The following is a 17002-nucleotide window of genomic DNA, read 5'->3' as shown; positions in this document are numbered from 1 at the left end:
TTTCAGATAAAAGAAATTCATCTCCACCAGACCTCTACTATAAGAAATGCTAAAGGAAGTTCTTTAGCCTAAAAGAAAAAGATAGTACATGGAAATGATTCACAGAAAGTAATGAAAAGTATCAGAAACGGTAACCATATAGGTAAATACAATCACTACTACATTGTAATATATGGACCTGTATAGAGCAAAAGAATATCATCTTGTGGAGCTAATAATGTAAATTTAAAGACACAACAACTATCACATAAAGGACATGGATGGGTAAGAAGTAGACTTAAATAACACAACTTTCCACATTTTATATGAATTGATACAATATTAACTGAGACTTGACTGTAAAAAATTAAGGTATCTGCAATTCCTAGAACCACCAAGGAACAAATGATGAAAGAAAAGAGCTCAAATGGACAATAGGAAAAGTAAAGTGAAATTGTAAAACAGATTCAAATATCAAAAAAGGGTAGGGAAAAGTAGGTTAAGGAGGAACATAAGACCAAGAAACTGAGGGACAAACATAAAAGGAAAAATCAAATTAAAGATGCAAACCCAATCATATAAATGAGTGCATTACCATGAACGGTTTAACAGTGCAAGTAAAAAACAGGGATTTTCAGAATACACAAAAAAGCAAGACTCATTTATAAGTTATCTACAAAAAGAGAATTGTAAATCTAAAGAAACCAACAGGTTGGGAAGAAGAGGAAACGGATATATCACATAAACAACAAGCCTATGAAGGACAGAATGGCTATTTTAAGATCAGATAAAACACTGATGTCAAGACAAAGGAATTACCAGAGCTAAAAAGTAATATTTTATAACAATAAAAGGGTCAATTCAACAGGTAAAAATAACAACCGTAAGTATATATGTGCTAGTATTTGTACTAGTAAGAAAACTTCAAAATGTATTTTTTTTAAAAAGGGCAAAATTAAAAGACAATTCCACAATCATAAGAGAGAATTCTCAGCAAATGACAGACAAAAATCAAAGACAGAAATTTGAAAAGCACTATCAACTACCTTTACCTGTTGTTTATAGACTACTACAACAAACAAATGCAAATCCTGTGGCTGTTTTCAAGTGCTGAACTAATAAAGAAGTTTTGATATATTTAACAGAATTAAATCATACAAAGTATATTGTATAAATAAAATAGAATTAGAAATCACTAGCAATGAGAGATCTAAAATAGCCCAAATATTCTGAAATTAGACAACTGTATCCAAATAACCCATGGGTCAGAAGAGCAAGTACAAGACATTTTCAAATAAATGAAAACAAAAATACAAAATATAAAGTTTGTGGGATACAACTAAAGCAATGCTAACAAAAATAGATACCTTTAAATATTTATATTAGGGGGAAAAGATGGAAAACCAATCACCTAAGTTTCTACCTTAATAAAAGAGAATTAAACACAAAGTAAGAGAACAAACAACAAAGACCATCAGGAATCAATGAAATATAAAACAGAAAAACAATACTGAAAAAAGAAAAATCTATGGAACAAAGATTTTTGCAAAGATCAATAAAACTGATAAACCTCTAGCCAGGCTGATCAAGAACAAAAATATCAGGAACAAAAGAGGGTATACTTCATTACCAATTCTACGATTATTAAAAGGAAAATAGAGTTATAATAGAAAACAGTAAATCTGAAAATTATTGAGAAATGCCACTGAAAAGAATACTTGCACAGTATATGTGACCAAGCCCAGTTAAGGCCTCTTTATAAACAAAATTTTAAGATTTGGCAGGTGGGTGCAGGGATCCATTCGTCTTGCTGCAGCCCAAGACAAACCTCATACATAAATTTCCTTTGCTTATTAAAAGTGCCATCTACTAACCTGGAGTAGGCCAGCCCCTTTCACTGGTCTCTCCTTGCATTTTGAATACAGGGACCAGTTTCAGATTTGCTCTTCAAAGGCACAATTAAGAAAACAAAGAGGCAAGCCATTTTGTGAGACTGTGAGAAAATATTTCCAAAACAAGTATCTGACAAAGAGGTTTCCTCCAGAATATGTAAATAGCCCATACAACTCAATTAAGAAAAAAAAGAAATTAAAAATGAGCAAAAGACGTGAACAGGTAAATTAACAAAAGAAAGTATATGAAGGCCAATAGCACATACAAGAGGTTCAACATCACTATCATTAGGAAAATGCAGATAAAGCCAAAGTGAAATACCACTACTCACCTACTAGAATGGCCAGAGTAAAAGAGATTGGCAATACCAGGTACTAGCCAAGATGTAAAACGGGAAACCAAACATTGCAAAAGTTGGAATGTAAAACGGTACAGCCACTTTGGAAAACAGCTTAGCAGTTAAACCTACAAGTGCAATGTGACCCAGCATTTCCAAATCCTACGTACATATACCAAGAAAAATGAAAACATATGTCCACACAAAGACAAATAATGTTTACAGAAATTCATTTATATTTACCTGAAGCTGGACACAACACAAACTGACAGATGTAATAACTGTGGCAGAATCAATCTCTGAAATACTAAAGATTAAAAAAAAAAACTACACACACACAATACTGATACAACATGGACTAAAAATAGCACACTAAGTGAAAGACATCAAAAGTAAAAGAATACATGCTGCTTGGATCCAGTTGTGAGGCATTCTAGAAATGGCAAAACTAGAGAGATAGAAAGCAAATAACTAACTGCCTGGAACCAGGGGTCAAGCAAGAATGGGCATCAACTGTAAAGGGGCACAAGGGAACACTCAGTGATGGAAACATTCTGTATCTTAATTGTAGTAATGGTTACACAACCTCATATAAACTGCTCATAGTAAGCTTATACACTTAAAATAATGTAAATTATACCTCAAAAAAAACTGGTGGAAAAAACTTACCACACATTTTTGTGGAGCTAAACAATTTAGTTACATAGTTTATTTGGAAAAAACACCAAGTAAGGGCAGTCAAGGAAATCCTAAAAACAAGAACAATGGGAAAGGATGCCAGAGTGCTACCATATATTAAAATATAAAATCTAAGTAAAAGAGTATGGTAATCAGTTCATAAACAGATGAACAAAACAGACCAGAAAAACTGTAAGCGGACAAAACTGCACAAAATTTAGGGTACAATTAAGGCAACATCTCAAATTAGTGGAGGGAAAGATAGATTTTAACAATACATTGTGTTAGGCTAATTAGCCATAAGGAAAAAGATAAACTTAGATGTTCCTTACACTATAAATCAAGGATAAATTAAATCTCAAATGGATCAGATTTAAATTAAAAAATAAAAACCAGGGATCCCTGGGTGGCGCAGCGGTTTGGAGCCTGCCTTTGGCCCAGGGCGCGATCCTAGAGACCTGGGATCGAATCCCACATCAGGCTCCCGGTGCATGGAGCCTGCTTCTCCCTCTGCCTATGTCTCTGACTCTCTCTCTCTCTGTGTGACTATCATAAATAAAAAATAAAAAATAAAAAAACCAAAAATTAAAAAAAAAAACCATTCAAGTACTTAAAAGAGTATGTAGCTGAATTTTTCTAACACCTAGGACAAAGAAAAAAACCTGTCCTAGAACTCAAAATAGGAAAAGGCTGATAAATTTGACTACGAAGAAATAAAAGTCATCTGCATGGGCAAAAAGAAATACACAAAAGCAAAGCAAAACAACAAATGACAAACTGCAACTTGTATTACAGATAAAGGATAAATATTTCCTACAAAATATAGCTATATAAAACAATGGCCGAATAATAGAAAATTGGGCAAGAGATATGAATAAATACTTCAAAGAAATAGTCTTTAAACTTTAATTTCAAAAAACTCAACCTCACTAACAACTAAGAAAATGCAAATTAAAACAGCAATAAGCACCCATTTCTCACCTATCAGACTGACAAACAGCATGCTGACGTCAACTTTCTTGGTTAAGACCAAGGGGCAATCAGTACTCCCAAAGGAGCTGTACCACTTAACCCTTATAAAGGACTTATACACCAAAGAATCACTAACAAAAATATGAAAAGATACTTTTACTATTTATTGCAGTACTATATATAAAGGCAAATAATGAAGCAACTGGTTTGAATAAACTATGGAATAAATCTTCATAACCTTTGGTTAGGCAAAGATTTCTTAAGTGCAACACTAAAAAAGCACAAGCAATAAAAGAAAAAGTTGATAAAAAGTTGATAAAAAAGCATCAAAATTCAAGTTTTTTGCACTTCAAAAAATACTACGGAGAAATTGAAAATACAAGCCACAGTGAAAACATCTTTGCAAATTACATACCTGATAAGAGACTATATTCAGAATATATAAAGAACTCTGACAACGTATTACTTTAAAAATTTAAAAAAAGGTAAAATGGGCACAGGGTTCGCACAGGCATTTCACCAAAGAATATATACAAATAGCTAATATGTTCATAAAAAGATCTTAAACATCATCAGTCATTTGGAAAGTGGAAATAGGGCAGCCCCGGTGGCTCAGCGGTTTAGCGCCACCTTCAGCCCAGGGCGGGATCCTGGGGACCCTGGATGAGTCCCACACCGGGCTCCCTGCATCGAGCCTGCTTCTCCCTCTGTCTCTCTGTCTCTCTGTCTCTCTCTCTCTCATAAATAAATAAAATCTTTAAAAAATAAAAAAAAAGGAAAGTGGAAATAAAATCCATAATAAGATGCTACTTCATCATACCCACTAGGATAGCTACCCTCAAACACTGAACAATTACAAGTGCTGGCAAGATGTGGAGAAATGGAAACCCTCATACACTGCTGGTGAGAATGAAAAACATTATAGCCACTCGGGGAAACAGCTTCTTAAAATGTTAAACTTAGATTTATACTACAACTCAGCAATTCCACTCCTGGCCATCTACCCCAGAGAAATGAAAATACATGCCCACCCAAAGCTTTAACGACACAAATGTTCATGGTGACATTATTTGCAATGGCCAAAAAGTGACAACTAAAATGCCCATCAACTAATGAATGAATAAAACATAGTATATCCATACAATGAAATATTAAATAATAAAAAGAAATAAAGTATTAATACATGCTACCAAAGGATCAACCTTGAAAATCTATACTAAGTGAAAACAACCAGTCACACACACACACACACACACACACACACACCACATATGATATGATTCCATGTGTATGAAATATCCAGGAAAATACAAATACACAGAGACAGAAAGTAGAGCAATACTTGCCAGAGGTTGGGCATGAGGTTTCATTATGGGGAGATGGACATGTCCTAGAATAAGACTGTGGTTATGGTTGTACAACTCTGAAAATTTACTTAAAGTCACTGAAGTGCATAGTTAAAACAGTTGAATTTTATGCCATGTAAAAATTATTCTTCAGTAAGCTTTTAAAAATAAAGGTAAACCACAGACTGGAAAAGATATTTTCAACACATTTTTTAAATTACCAAAATATATTGTTTAATCTTCTACAAATCAAAAAGAAAGATAAACTAGGTGGTGGAAAAATAAAATACACCTTAAAAATCTGAAATGGCAATTTAGATAAAGAAACCCCACTCATCAATTAAACTTACACTTAAAGGGTGCCTGGGTGGCTCAGTCGGTTATGGGCCTGCCTTCATTTCAGGTCATGATCGCAGGGTCCTGGGATGGAGCCCCACATGTGCCCCACCTCCAGCCCTGCTTTGAGCCCTGCTGCCAGCCAGGCTTCCAGCTCCCTGCTGCTCAGCAAGGAGTCTACTTCCCCTTCTGCCCCCTCCCCCTACTCATGCTCTGCCTCATGCACACTAGCATACTCTCTTTCTCTTTCTCCCAAATAAATAAAATCTTTAAAAAAAAAAAAACCACACACACACTTAAAATAAACACGATGTGAAGATTAACCTGTCCAGGTAACTTTATGAACTGCTTAAACTAAGAAAATATGGACTTATTGTTATGTACAGTTCTTCACTTAGGTAAATCTTTTTAAAAATGGTTAGGTTCAGCTGTCCTCAGAGCTCCAATTACAGAGACTGTACTAAGAAAGATTTCTATTAAAATTTTCCCATTGTTCCTTGCCTTTTCAATCTTATACACCCATCTTCAGCCTTCCTTTATTCCCTGGTACCAACTTAAGACAAAAAAAAAAAAAAAAAAAAAAACCCAAAGAATCATTTGGGTTTTACTTGCTTTTAAATTCTTAAACTTAGGATTGGCCAACTGTGTCAGAGTAATCTATCTCTTTTAAAAAAACACAAGGTGGTTCATACAGGATAAGAAAAAGAACATTTTCCTTTCCAATCGCTTTTCTTTAGTAGTGTTTTTAAGTAATAAGCAAAGAAAAAAGGGCACAATTTATTTTGAGCATAACCAGTAGTAATCCGTCCAAAAAATAAATAGGCAACAGACATGCAAATGTTCACTAACCTTCCAGTAGTCAGATTGTAAACTGTAGTACCTCTGGTATGCAGATAATGCTGAAAGAGGGAAAATAAGTATGAGTCACAATTATGTTCCATTTCAAAATCAATAACACAAGTGTTAAGAAACATCATAACAAGCTTCCCATCATACCCACCACCTTCCAAAAGAGAGTGATATTTAAGACCAAACAATTAGAAAACTGGGGCCTCACCCTCCTCACAGTTAGACATAATAGCAAATGTCAAATATAAAGGAGTTCAAAGATGTAAACCGTTCATATCTCAGACCTAATCTTGAACAGAATCTAGGCTATCTCTTGAATCAACAATGGTCTTCCACACAAACCAAATCTGATAAAAGGATTAAGATTTTTCAAGGCTACTTCAGAATGTGATAGGTTGTTCCCACAAGGGATTCTCACTTCTAAGAATGACCAAGAGATTAACCACCTCAAAGAGCAAAAGGAGTATTTCTTTTGTGATGTTTCCCTTCATATAATCAACAACAAAAAAATATATAGCCCACAATTACCTTACTCCAACTCAATTCCAATAGGGCATCCCATACCCGTAAATCCGAGGCATGAAAGGCTGAGGAAAAAACTATAGCTCCTGTCAATCCAAAACCTCAGTGAGGAGTTTAAAAAAAAAAAAAAAAAGTAAACTATAAAGTATATACACACATTAGAATTGGTAGGAAAAAAGAGTCCTTTTAAAAATCTGGTGAGCAATAAAAAAAGTCATGGAGATGTAATGTACAGCATGATGACTACAGTTAATACTATACTGCATATTTGAGAATTGCGAAGCAAGTGAATCTTAAAAGTTCTCATCACGAGAAAAAAATTTTTACCTATGTACGGTGATGGATGATAACTAGACTTATTGTGCTCATTGTGCAATATATATATTGAATCGTTACATTATACAACATCTGAAACTAACATTATACATCAAGTATACCTCAATTAAAAAAGAGACTGATTTTTCAAATACAGATTTAACAAGTGTAATAAAATTTTATATTGATAAAAATAGGGGGGAAATGCAAATGACTATTCTCTAGAACTGCATGTGTAATGCTTTCATAGTGTTTATCAGTAAACAGCCAAAATATATATAATTACAATACAGAGAACTTTCTAAACATACTCAAATTGGAGAAGCATTACTCAAAAACAATACATATCTAAACAAGTAAATTATTTAAATAACATTCCTCCTTTTTGGCATAAAGATGATGCCAACCAACCTATCCTTGGAATGGCATTTAGAAATATGTCCAGTTTTGATTTAAAAAGTTGATTGCAAACCATCCTGCATTTTCTAGTTCTTCACACATGATTGTTGCTAGCTCATAAAGATACTGATTAACGGTCTTCTAAGATGAAAAGCAATCCAACTTATTCTAGCTGGAAGAGAATAGTCAAAGTTTGTATCCAGAAATCATCACCCATTTATAAATGACAGTCATGGGAAAGGTATTCTCCCTGGGGGATCCCTGGGTGGCTCAGCGGTTTAGCGCCTGCCTTCGGCCCAGGGTGTGATCCTAGAGTCCTGGGATCTAGTCGCACATCAGGCTACCTGCACGGAGCCTGCTTCTCCCTCTGCCTGTGTCTGTGTCTCTGTCTCTCTCTCTCTCACGAATAAATAAATAAAATCTTAAAAAAAAAAAAAAAGGATATTCTCCCTATACTGCTGGATGTGAACAAGGAAACCTGTATATCACTAAATACCACCACAAAGGGAACTACTCTTAGTATGAAGTCCGTAGAAGATAGCAGAGGAAACAAATGGAAGTAGCTGGATACTTCTAGACCTCAAACTAGGCCTAGTACACACTCCCCTATGAACTTCCAGTTATGGGAGGCAATTAATCTGCTTATTAGGTAAGCTAGAATCAGGTCTTTGCTTTTGTGCCTAAAAACATCCTAACCAGGGCAGCCCCGGTGGCACAGCGGTTTAGCGCCGCCTGCAGCCCCGGGTGTGATCCTGGAGACCCGGGATCAAGTCCCATGTCGGGCTCCTTGCATGGAGCCTGCTTCTCCCTCTGCCTGTGTCTCTGCCCCTCTCTCTCTGAATGAATGAATGAATGAATGAATGAATGAATGAATGAATGAATGAATGAATCTATCTATCTATCTTTATAAAAAAAAAAAACATCCTAACCAACACAAGTCTGGGTCCCTAACAATTTTGTGCATTCACCATATTAAATCTGGACTGCCCTTTTAATGATGTCCTAGAATTCCAACAACCTTGGAAGGCATGTTTCCAATAACCTAATGATATATATTACATGACTTCATAAAATTCCCATTTTAGAATTGGGAGGAGCCCTTAAAGAGATCGTATGACGTCCTCCAAAGTAAGTGAAACAGGAGGTACAAGAAGCCTATGTGACTATCACCTGGGAGAAATGGCATCATACTACTGTATGGTGAACCAAGAAATAAGTATGAACCTTCAAAATCAAAGTCAAAAAACTAAATGCTCCAAAGTGCAAGCACAGATTTGTAAATAAGACATTCCTTCCATGAGCATTTGTTACCTTTCCAATTCTACTTTACCCCATTAGGCCTAGCATCCTATTTTAAGAAAAGATCTTAACGTATTTTATGATTCCTAATCCAAATAAATCGTTAAAACTCTAAATACCAAAGTCTCTTTAGTGAAACCCTTTTAACCAAAGCAAAGTCATCATTTTGAACCTCTAAGTCAGTTACATATCCATGAAAAAGAATTCCTAACCCACTGTAACAAGACTTTTCTAAAGTCCTTAACGGAGAATAAGGGAAATCATTTGTTTGGATATCCTCAAAATGCTTAAAACCTTTTTCACAATGACTGTAGCATATATCTTACTGGTCTTCACGTTATGATCCCTGAGTTCTCTATTGGTTCTTCATCCCACAAGGAAATCTTTTTAACATTACTTCAGGCAAGACTGTCATTTTATTTTGCCACTTAAAGAATGGTGTGCCCAAACATATTAATAATCTACTCTCTACAAACCAATTTCCAAAGTTCAGATCTTTTTAATCATGGGAACCAACTGCATTTATGAACAGACTTCAAATTATTTTTTTTCATAATTTTGAGTTTTATTTTATTTTTAAATAAGCCCATTTAGGCTTTTTAGACTAAAAAAATAAAAATATAATTTAAAAGATTATTAAACTGGCAAAGTACTAACATGAAAGGTGGGTCTAAAAAAATGCAAAAGATAACAAAATGAAAAGCAAGTTAAATTTAACTATTGTAACAACTTAAGTGTTCTGCTATTTCATTGTAGTTCTGATTTACATTTCCCTGATGATGAAGAGACATCAAGGCATTTAATTCAAGTTAATTCCTTATAGGTCACAAGCAGCCTAAAGAGTTTTTCAGTCAAAGAATAAGGTGTAACTGAAGAATAGAAAGAGAAGTCCACAGCCATATTATAATTGTTTAGAATTAAATAAAGAGAGATTTCTTTCTAGAGAAATACAGTGAGGGAGTAAAGACAGTTAAGAACGATATATAGGTATCAGGGACCAGCATGCTTGGAAGTATGGTTTTGAGTTAAGATTGTCAAAACAAGAGAAAGAAGGTGTGCCTGATGACAAGTCTATGTATGCAGCATAGGATGAAAAGAAATAATGATGTAGATTAAAGGTGACTGCCAGAAATAAGGGAGCCTTCTTCGGAGTTAGATGTGATGGAAATGCAAGGAAGGAAAGGATTTACAAATTCAGTCTATACTCTTGATATTAGACTAGGTACTAACTGCAGGCAAAACTCAGCATTTCTCTTTTCATCCCTAGCCCAATGTGTAACACTGCAAGTTAGCTGCTAGTGGAGGAGTCTATGGGTATGGAAGGAAAAGAAAAGAAAGAAAAGCATGTCCTTCTTTGATATTCTTTGAATATGTCAGTTGCACTGACTGCCATCTTTAGGCCAGAAGAGGCTGTGGTTGACTAAAGTAATGAAGTCAATAGATTTCTTTGATTTATTTTTTCTTTTCTCTGAGGCTAGACTAAAAAGTTGTATTTATATCCAGGGATAAATGATATCTCAGAGAACTTATATTAACTTTCATTTTATGTAAATGAATGATGTACTCCGCTCACTAGCACCTTTCTGCCTTCTCAAATCTTGATCACCTAAAACACATCTTTTCTCTTTTATGTAGCATTAACACATATACATGCTAACATTTGAGAAACACTGTGAATCGCATCCATCTCTCTTCCCATGTCCCCTCTCTTCCACACATTTGCAAAGATTTAATATTACAGATTTAAGCAAACTTGGAAAAGCAAAGAAACAAATAATCCTTTCACTGCTATATCAGCACCTTCACTGAGGCCTTCAAGTCAAATTAATGCACATACTGAAATCTCAGCTTTACTACTACTTCTTAGTCATTACTAAATTAATATACCCAGGGCACGTGGGGGGGGAGGGTTGGCGCAGTCAGTTAAGCATCTGACTCTTGGTTTCAGGTCAGGATCTCAAGGTCATGGGATCAATCCCCCACATCAGGTTTCATGCTCAGCACAGAGTCAGCTGGAGAGTCTCTCCCTCTCTCCCGCTCCTCCCCCTGCTCACTCTTGCTCTCTCTCTCTAAAATAAATAAATAAAATCTTAAAAAAAAAAAAATCTAGTCCTCAAGGTCTTTAGTATCTCACTTTTGGCTTACCACAAGAGACAAAGTACACGTCCTCTTTGTGTTCCTTCAACGTGCTCTGATCCAGCTCTGTTATTCTAGAAGCTACTAGAACTTGTGCTTATTGCCTAGACATAGGCTTCTGACAACCTGGACTATGGTCACTATATTGCTTTCTTGGATACTTCTCAATTTTCTAATTCTAGGCCATGAGTGAACTGAACAAAAGTGATTCTCAAATTGCAATGGAAGGAGTGGAGGCACTGGTGACTTTATATATCAATCAGTTTGAAAACCACTGACTACATTCAAATGAAATTATACGAAGAAATAGGGGGCACTGATTGTGAATGCAATGCCAATGCATTTAATAATCACCTTGAATGTAACAGGTTTTCAGAGTGATTTGTAATATTCATTCTATCGATATTATATGGATGTATAGGCCAGTATTTTGGATTTTTATTTCATTTTATTATCTCAACACAAATTTGCATTGTATAGCAAAAATATATGCTATGCAAACTTCCCAATGACTCTCTTTCTGAAAGGAGTTTTAAACAAAGAGTACACTCTTAAAAGAATCACAACCTTTAGGGGTGCCCGGGTGGCTTGGTCAGTTAAGTGCCTGACTTGTGATTTCTGCTCAGGTCATAATCTCATGAATCATGGCATCCAGCCCAGGGTCACATAGGGCTCCACACTCAGTGGGCAGTCTGCTTGAGATTCTCATTGTCTCTCCTCTCCCTCTGCCCCTCCCCCCACGCATACACACACATGCATGCCTGCATGCTCGCTCTCTCTCAAATCTTTAAAGTAAAAAAAAAAAAAAAAAAAAAAAAAAAAAAAAAAAAATCACAATCTTCGGTTCTAATAGCTACAACAATAAAGAGCAGAACCATGCAAGGATCGAAATAAATAAATAAATAAAGGGGGGGGGTAATTTTTGAAAAGCCAAACTTAACTGGAAAATATGCATTCTATGTTCTCATACATTAATACATCTTAGGATGGAGTAATGTCATTGCACCCACGAGAGACAAAGAGAAGACAGATAGTTCACCAACTGACTGAAAACTTCTTCACATTAGCAACTCTTTCTGTGAATTGCTAGCCACCTGTAACCCCTGAGTAACTACAACCAAAATTTACTTTGTCCAAAAGTGACAGACAATGCAACAAAATGACAAATTACTTAAAGGAAGGAGGAAAGGGAGAGAAATCTATTACTGGCAGGAATTTCAGAGAAAACTTCTAGCTCCCCACAAACATAAACTACTTTTAATTTTCAGGGTTTCCAAGTTAATATCAAGAATGAATAATTACTGAATCTCCTTCAACTATTTTGCTTTAGGAACTCTTACTATCTTCCAAGTCTCTTACACCTTATAATTTCTACCTTTTTATAATTTTGATGTGTACTCTGAGGTAATTTGCTACTAAATTTTCTAAGTAACTAACAGTGATTATAGTTTACCTATAATTTGCCACACACATTTACAGATACTTAGATATAATTTCTTTTATACTGCTCCTAAGGTCCATCACATATAGTTGCAAGAATATATATGCTTGTCCTTCAGAGTACAGGGTTCTGTGTCTGACTGTTTTCCAACCCAAAGAAGAGAAATCATCACCCTATCTCCATCTATGGCTTAAGGCAATCTAACAGCTCCATCAGCTGTTTGGTTCAGCAAAGGTTAATGGGTTAGCTTTGGGGTTAGGAATGGCAAGGAGGTATGGCAGACACTGTGTAAAACCATTCAAATCTCGCTTCAAGGAAGGAATATTTTCCAATATTCCAGTACTGCAGGCAGACAGCCTCTGGCAGTGAGCTGCCTCAGGTGCAGAGCCACCTTGCCCAAGGCCACACTCCTTTACAGGCTGGCCCATATCCAGCATCAAAAGGGTGGAGTATAAAGGCCTGGTCATGTTGGCCCAACTTGGGATAGCTATGAAGGACCATTCTAGCTCCAAGGCTCCCCATGAAGTTGGCCAACACTGTCACAGCTTAATTTCTCACCTCTGACTAATCCTCCCTCTTCTCCAATCCAATCTTTTGTCCCCTACCTTCTATAGGTGCTGATCCTAAAGGCATTTCTAACTAAATATCCTGTATGCTGAATCCTGATCCCTCCAGAGGAATCCAACCTACAAATAGGCCAAGTGCACTGAAGCTTCATTTTCCTACAATCCTCTAACCAATTACTTGTTAAGGATAAATATCCTAGAAGCCAAATGACCAAATCAAGTGATAGAAAAGTTTATAAAACTCTTCAAACATATTACAAACTAGAAAGGCTTAAGAAAACTGTTTTGGAAAATCTTTTTTTCCTTCTGCTTCAAATTCACCTGACATGACGGAAAATATTTTTTAATGAATAAGTCCATAACTGTAATGATAATCAAAGTATACCATCTGCAGACCAGAAATTTTTAGGAATTCCTGTAAGGCAGGAAGCAAAATAAGAGCAGAATAACAAATAAGGACAAAAAATACAGTCCAAAATGTACACAAAAGAGATTCTACCATTTCCTACTGCGAAAGTAGCAGCAGTTTTTCACAAGAAACCCCAATCTCAGAATATTTCACACAAAAAAGAGGACTCAGGACTGTAATTAAAGAACTGTCTTCAGAATAACAGAGCCAATAAGACCCCCCCACACATACATACATATATATACCTGAGCAATTTACTCACATGTTCATTGAGTGGTTTTATGTTTACTCCCTTAAAAGTTACAGTTTATAATCTGTTCTACAAAATTAAATGTCTATTTGGCTAGGGCTAGAGGTTCATCTTGCACCGGGTTCCAAAAAGAGAAGGAGAAAGCAGCCTAGGGTAACAAATGTCTCCATAAACTAGTGGTGGTGACGACTTAATTAGTATGTAAAAGGGAATTTTTTTTATAACTTGGAAACATGGTCAATAAAGACTCAAGGAGGAATAAAAAAAAAAAATCAAGGAAATAAAAGCCATCAGCTTGAAATACTAAAATATACTAATAAACATATATATATATGTTTAAACATGTATGTGTGTGTGCATATATATGTATGTATATATGTATATACATCCATTCTCACACATATACATCCATTCTCACCTTGCTCTTCTTCCTATTACAAATAATTGACCTACTGCCTAGCTATCAATGACCAGTTCATCTACAGGACAGTAAATGGGTCTCAGAGCACCTCTTTTCAAGGACTTAAATCCTTAATAGTTCCTGTTCTCCATTCCCATCTTATTAGATTACTCCTGCCAGCTAGTTTGCCACATGCCCCCCACTTTATCTCCAAAAGAAAAGAAAGAAAAGAAAAGCTCCAAAACAAATATCCCTAGACTCATTACCCTTAGAGACATTTTATAAATGGAAAATATAGCTAAGTTCTTAGGCTAATAAGGTTTTAAAGGCTACCATATATATAATGTGTGTGCATACATATATATACATATGTATAGGTGTGTGTGTGTATATATATATACATATATATACAATCTATATGCTCTCCAACATGCAGCATTAAAAAATTATATTGTACAGAATTTCTGCATATTTTTTGTAAAACAGTTCCCTTTAGATGAGTTATCAGTCTAAACTGAAATACCTAATAGACTGTTAAATAATTATTAATACCTATTATCATGAAGGTATTTTGCTAAGTACTAACTAGTTTCACAAATCAATCCCCAAACCCCTTTATCTCGTTTTTCAGATTAGAAGACCAAAGCTCAGGGGTATACACATAATATGTTAACGATAATGACGCAGTAAATAGAGATGAGCTGAAAAATAAACTTAATTTCAAACCCCATGTATTACACCTGTCTCAAATACAAATTGCATTTTCACTAGGAAAGTGCTCATTTAACCTAATACAAAAGTGGCATTATAAAACATCAACATTAAACAGCAACAATCCTTCACTCCAGCCCTGAAACCTGCCAGTTGTTGTTCTGCCCACTAAACACATTTGTAGAAAACAAGTATACTATACTTATCTGTTCCACATTCAGATGTTTACTATCATCAGAAGGTTAAAACGTTCTTGTTTATAAGGAGACAATTTTTCTTTGCTATGAGTTTTGCCTTTGGTATTGGGGGAGTGGATGGTATTTGCGGTTGCTTTTTCTTCCTAAGTGAGTAATAGTCTGCATCAGCAGCTTGGTACTATAAAAGGGACACATCTTGGGGGACTGACTTCAGTTATTTAACTCATTTCTTACAGGAAAAACATTTCAAATGAATAAAAAATTTGTCTTCTCCAATGCTCAAGCTCATTATATAATCATCTCTCTGTACTGCTTTCCTTTAGATTAGATTAGATTAGATTAGATTAGATTAGATTAGATTAGATTTTTATTCAAGTATTTTTTTAGGTAAAAGGAAAGTTTTACTGCCAGGACAAAGAAGAGAAATACTAAGTCTCTGTTACTTCTCCAAAGTGTCAATCCATGGTTGACTTTCTTTTTTTTCTTCTTCTTCTTTTTTTTTAAGATCTTATTTATTTACTCATGAGAGACACAGAGAAAGAGAAGGAGAGACACAGAGAGAAGAAGCAGCAGGCTCCACGCAGGGAGCCTGATGCGGGACTCGATCCCAGGACCCCAGGATCGTGCCCTGGGCCGAAGGCAGGGGCTAAACCATTGAGCCACCCAAGGATCCCCTCTTTTTTAAAAGATTTATGTTTGTTTGTTTGAGAGAAAGAGAGAGCACGTGCATGAGCAAGTGGGAGAGGCAAAGGGAGAAGCAGGCTCCCCGCTGAGCAGACTCCATCCCAGGACACTGGGATTATATAGTGAGCTAAAGGCAGACACTTAACCAACTGAGCCACCCACGTGCCCCCAATGGCTCACTTTCTACTATAAAAGCCTCTAAAGGGCGGGATTTTTTTGCAAGATAGAAAGGACAAAACGGTAGTGCACATGTAGGTGGCTCTCAGTTAAACTGGTCAACTTACTGATGATTTACGTAGAGTAGAGTTAAGTGAACTTTTCACATTTCTATCTATCCCATTTTTCCCCCTCATTGGTTAGCATGTTCACAAGCTTACAATTTCTTAAAAATAAAAATGGCAGTATCTTTAGTAGAGTATGAATAATTATAATTACTTTAAAATATATATATAAATCAAATAGTAATTAACAAGGGAAAAAATTACCTTTTGGATAATCTTCCAATAAGAGGTTGAAGTGACCTAATTGACAAAAGAAATCAGACTCCACTTTTCCTTCAGCTTTTAAGATTAGAGATTCGTAGCAGCGAACAGCCTAGAAATAAAAAATACAAACATTTAAGAAAAAAATGAAACCCTAAAATGTATTTCCTTCCTGAAGTAATGCATATATCCTGTATTCAATCACCCAAGTAATCAATATATTTCACTTCTACCTCAGACATAGTCAATGCAGCATTCTTTAGATACCTAATAATTTATTAGAAGAGCCATAACCACTAGTTATGGCATAAGTGCTTTTCCTATTTATAAAATAGAAATACTGTCCAAATAATGAGCATTTTGATAACTTTATTCATAAGCTTCACACCTAAATTATTACAGTGGTCCTTGTTGATATAAACAAATAATATCCATCTTTCCCACAGACAGAAAGAACTTTACTCAATTATAGGAGAACTCAGAGAATCTCCAGAGTAATAATAATAGCTACCATTTATAATGAACAACTTTTTGTCATAACTAACCTCTATCCATTTAAACTACCATCAATGCCTTACAAATGTCTTCTCATGATATCCTCTAAACCCACTCTAACTCTTGTCTTCATTTTACCCTCACTCAAATACATATATATGTATTCACTTTCACTATTTCTTCCCCAAATAAAAAAATAACATACTATTTTAAGGATATTACTCTTTTTTTTTTTTTTTGTAATCCCAGAGACTGCAAGAGAAAATGAACAATGGAAAGAACAGACTTCTGGAGTCTTGACAAATT

The 17002-nt window shown here is 35.3% G+C and overlaps 1 protein-coding gene across 10 annotated transcripts in view; it reads right to left on the bottom strand.

The window, feature by feature from the left end:
• Positions 1–17002, bottom strand: part of KDM6A (lysine demethylase 6A) — a 209507-nt gene that overhangs the window by 127476 nt on the left and 65029 nt on the right. For all 10 annotated transcript variants that reach the window (XM_026012249.2, XM_026012250.2, XM_026012252.2 and 7 more), the window contains exons 3-4: positions 16205–16313; positions 6391–6440 (exon numbers count right to left, since the gene is read on the bottom strand). In XM_026012249.2, coding sequence (XP_025868034.1) covers positions 6391–6440; positions 16205–16313 — 159 coding nt within the window. The remainder of the gene's footprint in view (positions 1–6390; positions 6441–16204; positions 16314–17002) is intronic.

The sequence above is a fragment of the Vulpes vulpes genome, chromosome X (assembly GCF_048418805.1).
Source record: "Vulpes vulpes isolate BD-2025 chromosome X, VulVul3, whole genome shotgun sequence".
In the NCBI taxonomy this organism is placed as follows: Eukaryota; Metazoa; Chordata; class Mammalia; order Carnivora; family Canidae; genus Vulpes; species Vulpes vulpes.
The sequence above is the reverse complement of the archived record's forward strand: the minus strand, read 5'-3'. Positions and strand labels throughout refer to the sequence as shown.